Raw genomic sequence first — 13,816 nt, 5'->3', positions numbered from 1 at the left:
CTATGTACTTCATACAAAAACACAAAGAAAACACCCAGAGGGTTGAATTAAAACAAAGAATCACTGACATACTAAGAGACATAAATCCCCACTTACTGAAAAGGGAAATAGAGTGAAGCAAAATGGTAATCACAAAGCATAAGACTTTGAAAATATTTTGAAACTACTATAGACTTACAGAATTCCTGTTCTTAATGACAAGTGGGATATTATGCTTGCTAGATCAATTTTATATATTAAAACAAAGGTTAATAAATATTTAAGTGATAGTTATTTTGTAACCAACATGGAATAAATATTTGAAGTCAAAAGTGGTAGGGATTTTCAAAAATCCCTAAATATGTGTCAGTTTATTGAACACTCTTGGGCATGCTGTTGTTCAAAATTGAAAGATTAAATTTAAAGATGTTTATACGACTTAAAGTTAACTAGAGGCTCCATGTAGTATTCGTCAACCTCCTATTGTTAAAAAAAAAAAATTTGCAGAGAAATCTATCCTTTAAATTGTATAAATATCCTCCAAAATACAAATAAGACTATTTGCCTGCTAAAAAAATATACTAAAAGTTAAAGCATTCAACTGTAAATATAAACATGGAGTTAGGTAAACGGAGTTCTTAGTGAGTGTGGCAATAAGCCCTCACATCAATAGCAAATTGAAAACATTGCACACCAGTGTCGTTTGATTGTTATTCAACAGAGCCATCATAAGGGACACAAACCAAATATCCCTTGAGAAGAATGATGAGCAATATTGGAATATAGAAACTATAGAACTTTGAAGTAAAAAAATTTATTCTAATTATATATTTTACAAAATGTATGTATACTAGGTTAACTGATATGTCACAGAGAGAATACTGCAGAATTCTAGAACTTGAAAACATCTGTAAGCTAAAGGAGCAGCTTTCTGAACAAAAGAGAATAGTTTTATGATGAGATGACAAAAATGGGCCCTTGCTTTCTAGGCATTCTTTTTTTTTGAGATAAAAACTTTGTAGAGATCTATTAATAAAAATTTGAATTAATTTTACTGAAATGTATATTTAAAATTTTGGAGACAGTAAGTTGTATTTTCTGGATTTCATTACAATGAAAATTAAAAGATAAAGAGAATTGCAACATTTCTCAAAGGTACATTTCAAATAATGTGGTCTTTACTTTATAAATAAGAACAGGCTCATCCATATACAAATGATGAGCATGCATGTAATCTCAGCTACTAGGAAGTCTGAGGCAAGTGAATTGCAAATTCAAGACATCCTCAATAACTTAGTGAGAACCTCTCTCCAAATATGAGTGAAAAGGAGTTTGGGGTGTAGTTCAGCATGAGAGTATCACTGCCATCAATCCCCATTACACTTATGCATAGAAAACTTCAATTTCTACATACATGGGCAGAATCAAAAGCCAATCAAGATAAAATACAAAAGTCATGGACGAAAGAGGCTTAAATTTATACAAGCAAAAGCACATATAATATTATTGGCAATACAAACATGAATCATACATATCTTAGTTTGTGAAGCAATTAACTGATATCAGGAGACCAGTCCTTAACAGGGAACCTACTGTATATATTTAAAAAAAGAAAAAAAAAACAAGCAATTTGTAAGTATCTACCAATGTATTATTTTACAAATCCTAAACTCAAATAAAACTTACACCATCTCTCAAAACAGCAGTCATTGTCCAACTTGACATTCATTCCATGGCAGATAATTTCACAGAAAATCCATTACACACATCAGAAAAAACACTGATAAGGAAATTTTAGTGAAAAAATGTACAAATAAGATTCGAGAAACTGACTTACAATAGTAATGTATTACAATGGGTGGACCTAGAGGTCTCCAGAAATGTGAAAAACTTTCCTGCAAATAATAGAATAAGGGCTGGAGTTGTAGAGTAGTGTTAGAGAGCTTGCCTAGCATGTGTGAGACCCTGGGTTCAATTCTCAGCACCATATATGGATAAATAGGAAATTCATTAATAACTAAAAATATTTTTAAAATTATGGAAGAGCTGTCAGATAATATTGACACTCACAAGGCAAGGGGAATGTTTTGTTGTTAATTTGAATGTATGAAGAAAAAGCAGGATACTACATAATTTTAAAGCACAAAACACAGGACAGGTTTTTCTGATAACAAGAGAAAGAATTCAAAGCTTCTCAAAAATAATTTCTGCTGGATAATGTCTCCATGAACATTTTTGATTATAGGCTTCCTCCCCTACCTCAACTATGTCCTCTGCTATATGCGGGCCACAGGATTTGACATCACTGCATTCCTCTAAGTCAATTATACTTCAAGAGAAAGATATATATCTTGCCACCAAAAGAAAACATTAATGGTGAAAATAAACATTAACATTTTCTTGTCAGCGCCAAGAACTACCCCATCTTCTTTATTGAAAGCATAAATCTGCAACACATTCTTGTGGAGAAGTTCCCAAAAGATATATCTCAAGGGAAGAAAATTAAATAATGATGATTAGGAATTTTGAAGGAAAGTTATGCTCACCCACAAAGACTAGGTTGCTGTAGTTCTCCAACATCACTTCTCTATATAAATTCTGCTGGGCAGGATCCAGGTATTCCCATTCCTCCTCAGAGAAATCAATAGCGACATCCCCGAATGTCAATGGCTCCTGAAAAAAAATTGTTAGAAAAATAGAACATGGATCAAACCACTATTCAGTTTTTAATTTGAATTAAGAGTTTGTAGAACTGACTGTCATGTAGGAAAGTGACTTTAATTATGTAATAAGATACTTTCCATTATCCAATTCAGAGGAAAATACATGAGTCCAAATACAGTATATATATACCATATCAGAGTGATGTGAAAGATATATACCATAACACAAGCACTGAATAAAAGCCAAACTCCTAACTTTTGTGTCATCAGTGAATGTGAAATTTGGCAGAAATTCCAGATGCAAATCAGACTTGTCAAAGATATTCTCATAAGGTGATTGTGTACAAGGGAGAAAAAAGACTGGTTAAATAGCTTTTGAAAACAGTCTTGTTCCTATTATCTCTGCTTTCTATCCATGAGATAGATTGAGATCCCCAATACAATTAGTTTCAAGTATCATCCATGAAACATTCCCAATGTGTAAAATATTCATAAAATATTAATGTTTGGAGACAGATAAAATGACACTTCCACCTCGTGAAAAGACAAACTTGAAATATTTCAAGTTCTATAAGCAGTTCAACGAATGAATCAATTTGGTACAATAGAATGAACAATGGGTCACAGAAGACTTCAAGGAGGAGATTAAAAAATTCTTAGAGGTAAACAAGAACACAGACACAACATATCAAAAGCTCTTGGACACCATGAAAGCAGTACTAGGAGGAAACTTCGTTGCATGCAGTTCATTCCTTAAAAGAAGAAAAAGGCAATCATTAATCTCATACTTCATCTCAAAGCCCTAGAAGAAGAAATCAACAGCACAAGCAGTAGAAGGCAAGAAATAATTAAAATTCGAACTGAAGTTGAATTAAAAAAAACAATTAAACCTTGACAAAATGTTGGTTCTCTGACAGACCCCTAGCTAGGCTACTTAAGAGAAGGAGAGAGAAAATTCAAATTACCAGCATACATAATGAAAAAGGCAGTATTCCAACAGAAACCTCAGAAATAAAGAGGATATTTAGAAATTATCTTGAAAATGTATACCACAATAAAATAGAAGACATTGAAGGCATCAATAAATTTTTTATGTCATTTGATGTGCCCAGATTGAACCAGGAAGACATACACAATTTAAACAGACCAATATTAAATGATGAAATACAAGAGCTATCAGAAGCTTATCAACCAAGAAAAGCCCAGGCCCAGAAGGATACAAGGCCGAGTTAAACAAGACCTTTAAAGAAGAAATTCAAAATACCAATATTCTTCAATTTGTTTCAGAAAATACAGAAAGAGGCAGCACTTCCAACCTCATTCAATGAGGCCAATATCACTCTGATTTCCAAACCAGGCAGGGACAAATGAAAGAAAGAAAACTTCAGGCCAATATCTTGAATGAACATAGATTCAAAAATTCTGAATAAAATTCTGCCAAATTAAACACAAAAACATATTAAAAAGGGCGTGCATGAAGATCAAGTGGGGTTTGTCCAGGAATATAGGGTTGGTTCAATATATAGAAATCAATAAAGGTAACTCATCACATCAATAGACTTAAAAATAAAAATCATATGATCATCTCAAGAGACACAGAAAAGCCATTTGAAAAAATACAGCACCCTTTCATGTTTAAAATATTAGAAAAACTTAAGATAACAGGAACATACCTCAACATCATACTGGCTATCCACATTAAGCCTAAGGCCAACATCATACTAAAGGGAGAAAACCTGAAGGCATTCTCTCTAAAAACTGGAACAAGACAGGGGTGCTCTCTCTCACCATTTCTATTCAACATATTTCTTGAAACACTGGCCAGAGCAATTAGACAGATGTAAGAAATTAAAGGAATAACTACAGGAAAAGAACTTAAATTAGCACTATTTGCCGACAATACGATTCTATACCTAAAAGACCCCAAAAGCACCACCAGAAACTTCTAGAACTAAAAATGAATTCAGCAAAGCAGCAGGATATAAAATTAACACACATTAAAAAAAGGCATTTCTGGATATCAGTGACAAAGCCTCAAGAAAGAAATAAGAAAACCTACCCCATTTACAGTAACTTCAAAAAATGAAAACATTAGATACTTGGGAATCAACTTAATAAAGAGGTGAAAGATTTATACAAGGAAACCTACAGAACCTACAGAAAGAAAGAAATCAAAGAAGACCTTAGAAGATGGAAAGATCTACCTTACTCTTGCATAGGCAGAATAAATATTATCAAAACGACCATACAAGCAAAAGCACTATACTAATGGAATGCAATTATGAAAAACTCCCAATGACATTTCTCATAGAAATAGAAAAAGCAATCATGAAATTCATCTGAAAAAGAGAGAAGCCCAGAATAGCTAAAGCAATTTTAAGCAGGAAGAGCAAAGCAGGTGGTATGACTATACCAGTCCTTAAACTATAAGACAGAGCAATCATAACAAAAACAGCATGCTATTGGCACTAAAACAGGCTGGCAGACCAATGATACAGAATAGAGGACACATAGACTAACTCACAAAATTACAATTATCTTATATTGGACAAAGGTGCCAAGAACATTCATTAGAGAAAAGATAGCCTCTTCAACAAATGGTGCTGTGAAAACTGGAAATCCATTTTCAAAAAACTGAAATTAAAACCCTATCTCTCACAATGCACAGAACTCAACTCAAAGGGGATCAAGGACCTACAATTTAAATCAGAGACTCTGCATCTAATACACAAAAATGTAGGCCATAATCTTCATAACATGGGGCTAGGCCGCCCCAACTTCCTTAATAAAATGCCTATAGCACAAGGATTGAAACCAAGAATCAACAAATGGGATGGATTAAAATTAAAAAGTTTCTTCTCAGAAAAAAATCTGAGGTGATCAGAGAGCCTACATCCTGTAGGCTCACACACCAGATAGAGAACTAATGTCTAGTATATAAAAAACTCAAAATGCTAAGTACCAAAAAAAAAAAAAAACAATAATTTAACCAACAAATTGGCCAAGGACCTGAACAGACACTTCTCAGAAAAAAATGTAGAATCAATCAACAAATATTTTAAAAAATGTTCATCATCTCTTGCAAGTAGAGAAATGCAAATCAAAACCACTCTAAGATATCATATCACTCCAGTCAGAATGGCAGCTATCATAAAGAAAAACAAAAATTGTTGGCAAGGGAAAAATCACACTCATACACTGCTGGTGGGACTGCAAATTGGTGAAAACAACACGGAAAACTGTATAGAGATTCCTTAAAAATCTGGGAATGAAAAAAACAGTTTACCCAGCTATTCCTCTTCTCGCACTATTCTCAGAGGACTTGAAAACAGCATACCATAGAGTCATAGCCATGTCAATGTTTATAGCAGCACAATGCAGAATAGCAAACTGTGGAGCCAACCCAGATGCCCTTCAGTGGATGAATGGATAAAAATATGGTGCATATATACACAATACAATTTTACTCAGCAATAATAAAATCATGGCAATTGCAAGTAAATGGAGAAGTGAAGTGAGGCAAACCCAAAAAATAAATTTTGAATGGTTTCTCTGATATAAGGAGGCTGACTATAGTGGGGTAGGGAGAGGGAGCTTAAGAGGAATAGATGAATTCTACATAGGGCAGAGGGGTTGGAGGGGAGGGGAAGAGGCAGGGGATTAGCAGTGATTGTGGAATGTGATGACACCATTATACAAAGTACATGTATTAAGACCCAAATTGGTGCCAACATACCTTATATAGAAACAGAGATATAAAAAATTGTGATATATATGATTATTACGATTTGTATTGCAGAAAGAAACGAGTACATATATAATGGCATAAATTAGCATGAATATACTTTCTGTACAGAGATATTAAAATTTGAGCTCTATGTGTGTGATAAGAATTGTAATGCATTCCACTGTTGTCATGTATTTAAAAAAATAAATTTTTAAAAAGAAAGGTATTGAAACCCATTGGGGAAACGATAAGCCTACATGGCTATATATCTTAAAAACAGACCTGAAAGGGAAAACGCATGAACAACATGAGAAACCAAGAAAGAATGTACCCCAAACAAAGATGTTACATTATTAGAATCCATGCTCAGAATAGCAGGATAAATGGGAGAAGGTACACAATTTTCTGTGAATTAAAGGATGATATGAGAGCAAATACAGGCAGCAAAGGATTATTTTGATAAATAGTTACATAAGCAAATACAGAAAGCAAAAGATTCCTTCAATAAGGACATAGAGATTTTGAAAAAAGAAACAACAGAGATTCTTGAAATGAAGGAAACAGTAAACCAAATTAAGAACTCAATAGGAAGCATCTTCAACAGAATAGATCACTTGGAAGACAGAACCTCTGACATTGAAGGCAAAGTATATAATCTTGAAAAAATAAAGTTGACCCCAGTGAAGATGGTAAGAAACCATGAGCAGAAGATTCAAGAATTGTGAGATTATATGAAAAGACCAAATTTACAAACTATTGGTATAGATGAAGGCATAGAGGTCTAAACTACAATAATAGACAATCTATTCAATGTAATAATACCAGAAAAATTTTCAAACATGTAGAGTGAATTGGGAAATCAAATACAAGGATCGTATAGGACACCAAATAAACAAGATCACTACAGGTCTACACCAACGCACATCATAATGAAAACACCTAGGATACAGGAGAAGCAGAGCATTTCAAAAGCCACAAGAGAAAAGAATCAAATTACATATGGGAAAAACCAATCAGGATCTCTGATTTCTGAACTGAGACGCTGAAATCTACAAGATCCTGCAACAATATAAACCTAGCTCTGAAAAAAATGGATGCCAATCAAGAAGCATGCCCAGAAAAATTAAATTTTGATTAGCAATTAGATTTCGATTCAGATGTTATTTTATGAGAAAATAAAAACCTTCCATCATACACAAAATTAAAAGATTTTACAATTAGAAACCTGCACTACAGAACATCCTTGGCAAAATATTCCATGAGGAGGAAATGAACAACAATAAAAAATCAGAAAAGGGTAGTATCACTCTAAAGGAAAAAGCTATCAGAGAGAAACTGACTTAGTTAAATACCAAAAATAAACAAAAATAACTGGGAATACAAATCTTGTCTCAATAATTACCCTGAAAGTTTAGTTCCAACTCAGCAATCAAAAGACAGGCAGACTGGATTTAAAAGACCAACAATATGCTGCCTCCAAGAGACTCATATCATAGGAAAAGACACCTACAAACTGAAGGTGACAGGTTGGAAAAAAAATATCACTCAGGCTGGGGCTGGGACTAAGGCTCAGTGGTACAGCACTCGCCTAGCACATGTGAGGCTCTGTATTTTATCCTCAGCACCACATAAAACTAAATAATAAAGGTATTTTGTCCATATACAAAAAAATAAATATTAAAACACATACCACTCACGTGGACTTGGAGGCAAGCAGGGGTTTCCATTCTCATATCAGATAATGTGGACTTCAACTGAAAGGTAATCAAAAGGGATAAAGAAGGACACTACATTCTGCATAAAGGAACCATACACCAACAAGACAGAACAATTATAAATATACACACCCCCCAAAACAATGGAGCATCTATGTTCAAACAGACGCTTCTCAAGTTTAAGGGCCAAGTAGACCACAAGACAATAATTCTGGGTGACTTTAACACACCTCTTTTACCACTGGATTGATCTTCCAAACAATATCCAGACAGAAACTATGGAACTCAATAATACAATCAACAACTTAGATTTAACTGACATACATAGAATATATCATCCTTCAACAGGTGAAGAGACTTTCTGCTCAGCAGCAAATGGATCCTTCTCTAAAATAGACCATATGTCATGCAAAAAGCACTCTAAGCAATACAGAAAAGTAAAGAAACTACCCTGCATTCTATCAGATCATAATGGAATGACATTAGAAATCAATAATAAAAATAGAAGCTACTCCAACACCTGGACACTAAATAATATGCTAGTGAATGAACAATGGGTTGCAGAAAACATCAAAGAGGAGATTTTAAAATTCTTAGAAGTGAATGAGGACACAGATACAATATATCAAAATCTCTGGGACACTATGAAGGCATTACTAAGAGAAAAGCTTATTGCATGGAGTTCATTCCTTAAAAAAAGAAAAAGTCAAATAAATGACCTAAAATTATATTTCAAAGCCATTGGAAAAACAATTAATCAACACCAAAAACAGTAAAGAACAGAAAATAATTAAAATCAGAGGTGAGATCAATGAAATTGGAACAAAAGAAGCAAATAAAAATTGACAAAGTGACTGGTAATGGTACCACCATATGACCCAGCTATCCCACTCCCTGGTCTATACCTAAAGAACTTTAAAACAGCATACTACAGGGACACAGTCACAATGATTTTAGCAGCACAATTCACAAGAATTAAACTGTGGAGCCAACATAGATGACCTTCAGTGGATGAATGGATTAAGAAAATGTGGCAGTTCTACACAATGGAATATTACTCAGCAATAAAAGAAAATAAAATCATGGCATTTGTAGGTAAATGGGTGACATTGGGGAAGATAATGCTAAGTTAGTCAAACCCAAAATAACAACTTCTGAATGTTTTCTCTAATATAAGGAGGCTGACTCATAGTGGGGTAGGGAGGGGGAGCATGGGAGGAAGAGATGAATTCTAGATAGGGCAGTGTGGTGGGAGGAAAAGAGAGGAGAAAGGGATTAGCAAGGATGGTGGAATACAATAGACATCCTTTTCCAAAGTACACGTATGAACACATGAATTGATATCAACATACTTTATATACAGAGATATGAAAAATTGTGCTGTATATGTGTAGTAAGAATTGTAATATATTGTGCTGCCATATATTTTAAATTTTTTTTTAAATTTTCAAAATGAAAAGTTGGCTCTTTGAAAAACAAATACATTTGATAAAACCTTATCCATGCTACCGTAGAGAAGGAGAGAAATACTCCAATTCCTAAAAATCCATGATGAAAAAGGAAATATCACCATGAACATTAGAGAAATACAGAAGATAACTACAAATTATTTTGAAAATTTGTACGGCAATAAAACACAATAAATTGAAGTCATCAACAAATGTCTAGAATCATTTGACTTACCCAAACTGAATAAGTTAAACAGATAATTTTCAAGCAATGAAATAGAAGATACCATCAAAAGCCTACCAACCAAAAAATAAATAAATAAAGCCCAGGACTCAATGGATACAAGACCTTCAAAGAAGAACTAACACCAACACTCCTCAAATTATTCTATAAAATATAAAAAAGGGAGCACTTCCAAACTTACTCTATAATGCCAATATCTCTTTCATTCTAAAATCAGACAAACACAAAAAAGAAAGTGTACTTCAGACCAATACCTCTAAAAAGCAGAAGCAAAAATTCTGAGTAAAATTCTGGCAAATAAAATACAAAAACATATCAAAAAGATGGTTCATCATGATCAAGTGGGATTCATCCAGGGATGCAAGGTTGGTTCAACATACAGATATCAAAAAATGTAATTCATCACATCATCAATAGATTTAAAGATAAGAACCTTATGATCATCTCAACAAATGCAGAAAATCATTTGACAAAATACAGCACCCGTTCATGTTCAAAACACTAGAAAAACTAGGGATAAAAGGAACTTCCCTCAACATTTTAAAAGCTCTCTATGCTATGCCTCAGGCCAAAATCATTCTAAATGGAGAAAAACTGAAGGCATTCCCTCCAACATTGAAAAAAGACAGGGATGCCCTCTCTCACCACTTCTATTCAATATAGTTCTTGAAACACTGGCCAGAGCAATTAGACAGATGAAAGAAATTAAAGAATAAGTATAGGAAAAGATGAACCTAACCTAGCACTATTTGCTGATGATATGATTCTGTACATAGAAGACTCAAAAACGCCACTAGAAATCTTCTAGAACTAGAATTCAGCAAAGTAGCGGGATATAAAATCAACACCCGTAAATGGAAGGCATTTCTGTATATCAGTGACAAATCCTCTGAGACAGAAATGAGGAAAACTACCCCATTCAAAATATCCTCAATAAAAAAAGATACTTGGGAATCAACAATAGGTCAAGGATCTATGCAATGAAAACTATGAAACACTAAAGATAAATCAAAGACCTTAGAAGATAAAAAGATTTAACTTGATCTTGAATAGGCAGAATCAATATTATCAAAATGGCCCTACTCCCAAAAGCACTCTACAGATTTAATGCAATTCTGATCAAAATCCCAATGGCATTTTTCATAGAAATAAAAAAGCAAACATGAAATTTATCTGGAAAAATAAGAGACCCAGAATAGCTAAAGAAATCCTTAGAAGGAAAAGGGAGGCAGGTGGCATTGCTATACCAGACCTTAAACTATACTACAGAGCCACAGTAACAAAAACAGCATGGTTCTGGCATCAAAAAAGGCTGGTAGACCAATAGCCAAGAATAGAGGACACAGAGACCAACCCACAAAACCAAAATTATCTTATTTTAGACAAAGGTGCTTAAAATATGCACTGGAAAAAAAGAGATCATCTTCAACAAATGGTGCTGGGAAAACTGGAAATCCATATGCAACAAAATAAAATTGAATCCCTCTCTCTCACCATGCATAAAAGTTAACTCAAAATAGGTCAAGGATCTAGGAATTAAACCAAAGACTCTCCAAAGAGAATATAAAGTAGGCCTTATCTCCATCATGTGCGATTAGGCTACAGCTTTCTTAATAAGACTCCTATAGCACAGAAATTAAAACCAAAAATCAACACATTGGATGGATTGAAACTAAAGATTTTTATCAAAGGAAAAAAAACCAATAAAATAGAGAGCCTACTTTCTGGGAGCAATTTGTTACCTTTCATACACCAGATAGAGCACTAATATCTAGGGTATATAAAGAACTCAAACGTCTTAACACCAAAAAATAATCCAATTAATAAATGGGCCAAGAACCTGAAAACACACTTCTGGAAGAGGATATACAATCAATCAACAATTATATAAAAAAATGTTCATCATCTCTAGCAATCAGAGAAATTCAAATTAAAACCACTCTAAGATACCATCTCACTCCAGTCAGAAGGGCAGATATTATGAAGACGAACAATAATAGGTGTTGGCGAGGATGTGGGGGAAAGGTACACTCATACACTGCTGGTGGGACTGCAAATTGGTGCAGTAAATTTGGAAATCAGTATGGAGATTCCTTGGAAATCTGGGAATGGAACCACCATTTGACCCAACTATTTCTCTTCTCGGACTATACCAAGAAACAAAAAGAGCACACTACAGGGACACAGCCAGGTCAATGTTTATAGCAGTACAATTCACAATAGCTAAACTATAGAGTCAACCTAGATGCCCTTCAGTGGATGAATGGATAAAAAATGTGGCTTATATACACAATGGAATATTACTCATCATTAAAAAAGAACAAAATCATGACACTTGCACGTAAATGGATGGAGTTAGAGAAGATATTGCTGAGTGAAGTCAGCGTATTCCCCCCCAAAAAAATGCCAAACATTTTCTCTGATATAAGGAGGCTGAATCATACTGGATTAGGGAGGGGGAGCATGGGAGGAATAGATAAATTCTAAATAGGGCAGAGGGGTGGAAGGGAAAGGGAGGGCACAGGGGAATAGCAAGGATGATGAAATGTGATGGACATCTTTATACAAAGTTCATGAAAATTTGAAACATGAAAAATTGTGCTGTATGTGAAATAAGGATTGTAATGAATTCCACTGTTGTCATGTATTTAAAAAAATAATAAAACCCATAAAAAATCATGATCTAAAAAACATCTAAAAAAAAAGAAAGAAAGAGAAAAAAATAAAAAAATAAAGAAAGAAACTGACTGAGATAGGATGCATTTGGTGCTACATACCTGACATATCCAGTGGTCTGGATGCTGAGGCAGGGGGATCACAATTGTGAAGCTTATCCTAGCAACTGAGTGAAACCCTGCCTAAATTTAAAGATAAATAGGAAGTATTAATTTTTAAAAATTAAGAAAAAAATAAATTTTTTAAATAAAAATTTTAAAAGGACTGAGGATAGTGTTCAGTAACAGGGCACCCTGGTTCCAATCCCCAGTTTCACAAAAGGAAAAAAAGAACGAAAAAAAGTCTTTTTCAAAGTTACAAAAAAAACATTTTTAAATTTATAAATTGTATATATGAAAACAAAAATTCTATTCCTCAAATGACTCCATTAAAGAGAACAAGGAGAAGTGACAGATGAAAGAAACCAATTGCCTCACCTTTAACCAAACTCTTCTAAGAAAGGAGAACAGAGACTACAAGAGAAACACAGGCAAGAGCCATGAAAAGCCCCTTCAAATAGCAGGTATCTAAATGACCCTTCATCACAAAGCAATCAACGTCTTAAGAAAGGAGGGACTGCACCATAAAGTCACATTGAACAAAAATTGAGACAGTGTTGAAGAACATGTGGGTTATCATGAAGGTCCACAGAAACAGATGTGGACCCTACAGCACCTGTTCATATGGAGACACAGCACACTCCTCCAGAGCAGAGACCCAGGGCCTGGTGACAGAGCATGTCCATTTGGTAATAGATAAATAATAAACTACAGAAAATAACCATTTCTGGCAATCACCCACATTTTGTTTGCCATATTTCATACAGTTTGACAAATACTAGAACACCATGTCAGTTTTATATAGCTGTCACATATAAGCATACTTAAATAATACATCTGCAGAATTTGAAAAAAATACAAATACAGATCAGCACATAACAGACTGAATTACACATCCTGGGTATAGATGATAGGACTCCTCATTATACAGAGGACAGATCCCCTCAGGTTCATCTATGACAACACCCCATCAAAATTTCACCATGGTTTCCTTGTAATTGAAGAAGGGACCAAAGCAAACAGTTTGAAAATTCTCCTGGAAGGTAGAATAGATATGAAATTAGCCAAGAATTCTGAACTCTAAGAGCAAAAGAAGGAGCTATCTTTACCAGGCACTAATGCATGTTATAAAATTATCATATTGCAGAAATTTGAGGACCAAAAAAACTCACAAAGTAGAAATTTCATAGATGACTCCATATGTATGTAAATGTCATTTTTATTATGAAGTGCATTGAAAAGGCCTAGATAAATGTGACCGTCTCC

At 34.1% G+C, this 13,816-nt stretch overlaps 1 protein-coding gene across 1 annotated transcript in view; it reads right to left on the bottom strand.

The window, feature by feature from the left end:
• Positions 1-13,816, bottom strand: part of LOC144371266 (uncharacterized) — a 137,918-nt gene that overhangs the window by 101,667 nt on the left and 22,435 nt on the right. The window contains exon 2 of the mRNA XM_078033674.1: positions 2,533-2,652. Coding sequence (XP_077889800.1) covers positions 2,533-2,652 — 120 coding nt within the window. The remainder of the gene's footprint in view (positions 1-2,532; positions 2,653-13,816) is intronic.

Source organism: Ictidomys tridecemlineatus, chromosome 16, assembly GCF_052094955.1.
Source record: "Ictidomys tridecemlineatus isolate mIctTri1 chromosome 16, mIctTri1.hap1, whole genome shotgun sequence".
NCBI lineage: Eukaryota > Metazoa > Chordata > Mammalia > Rodentia > Sciuridae > Ictidomys > Ictidomys tridecemlineatus.
The sequence above is the reverse complement of the archived record's forward strand: the minus strand, read 5'-3'. Positions and strand labels throughout refer to the sequence as shown.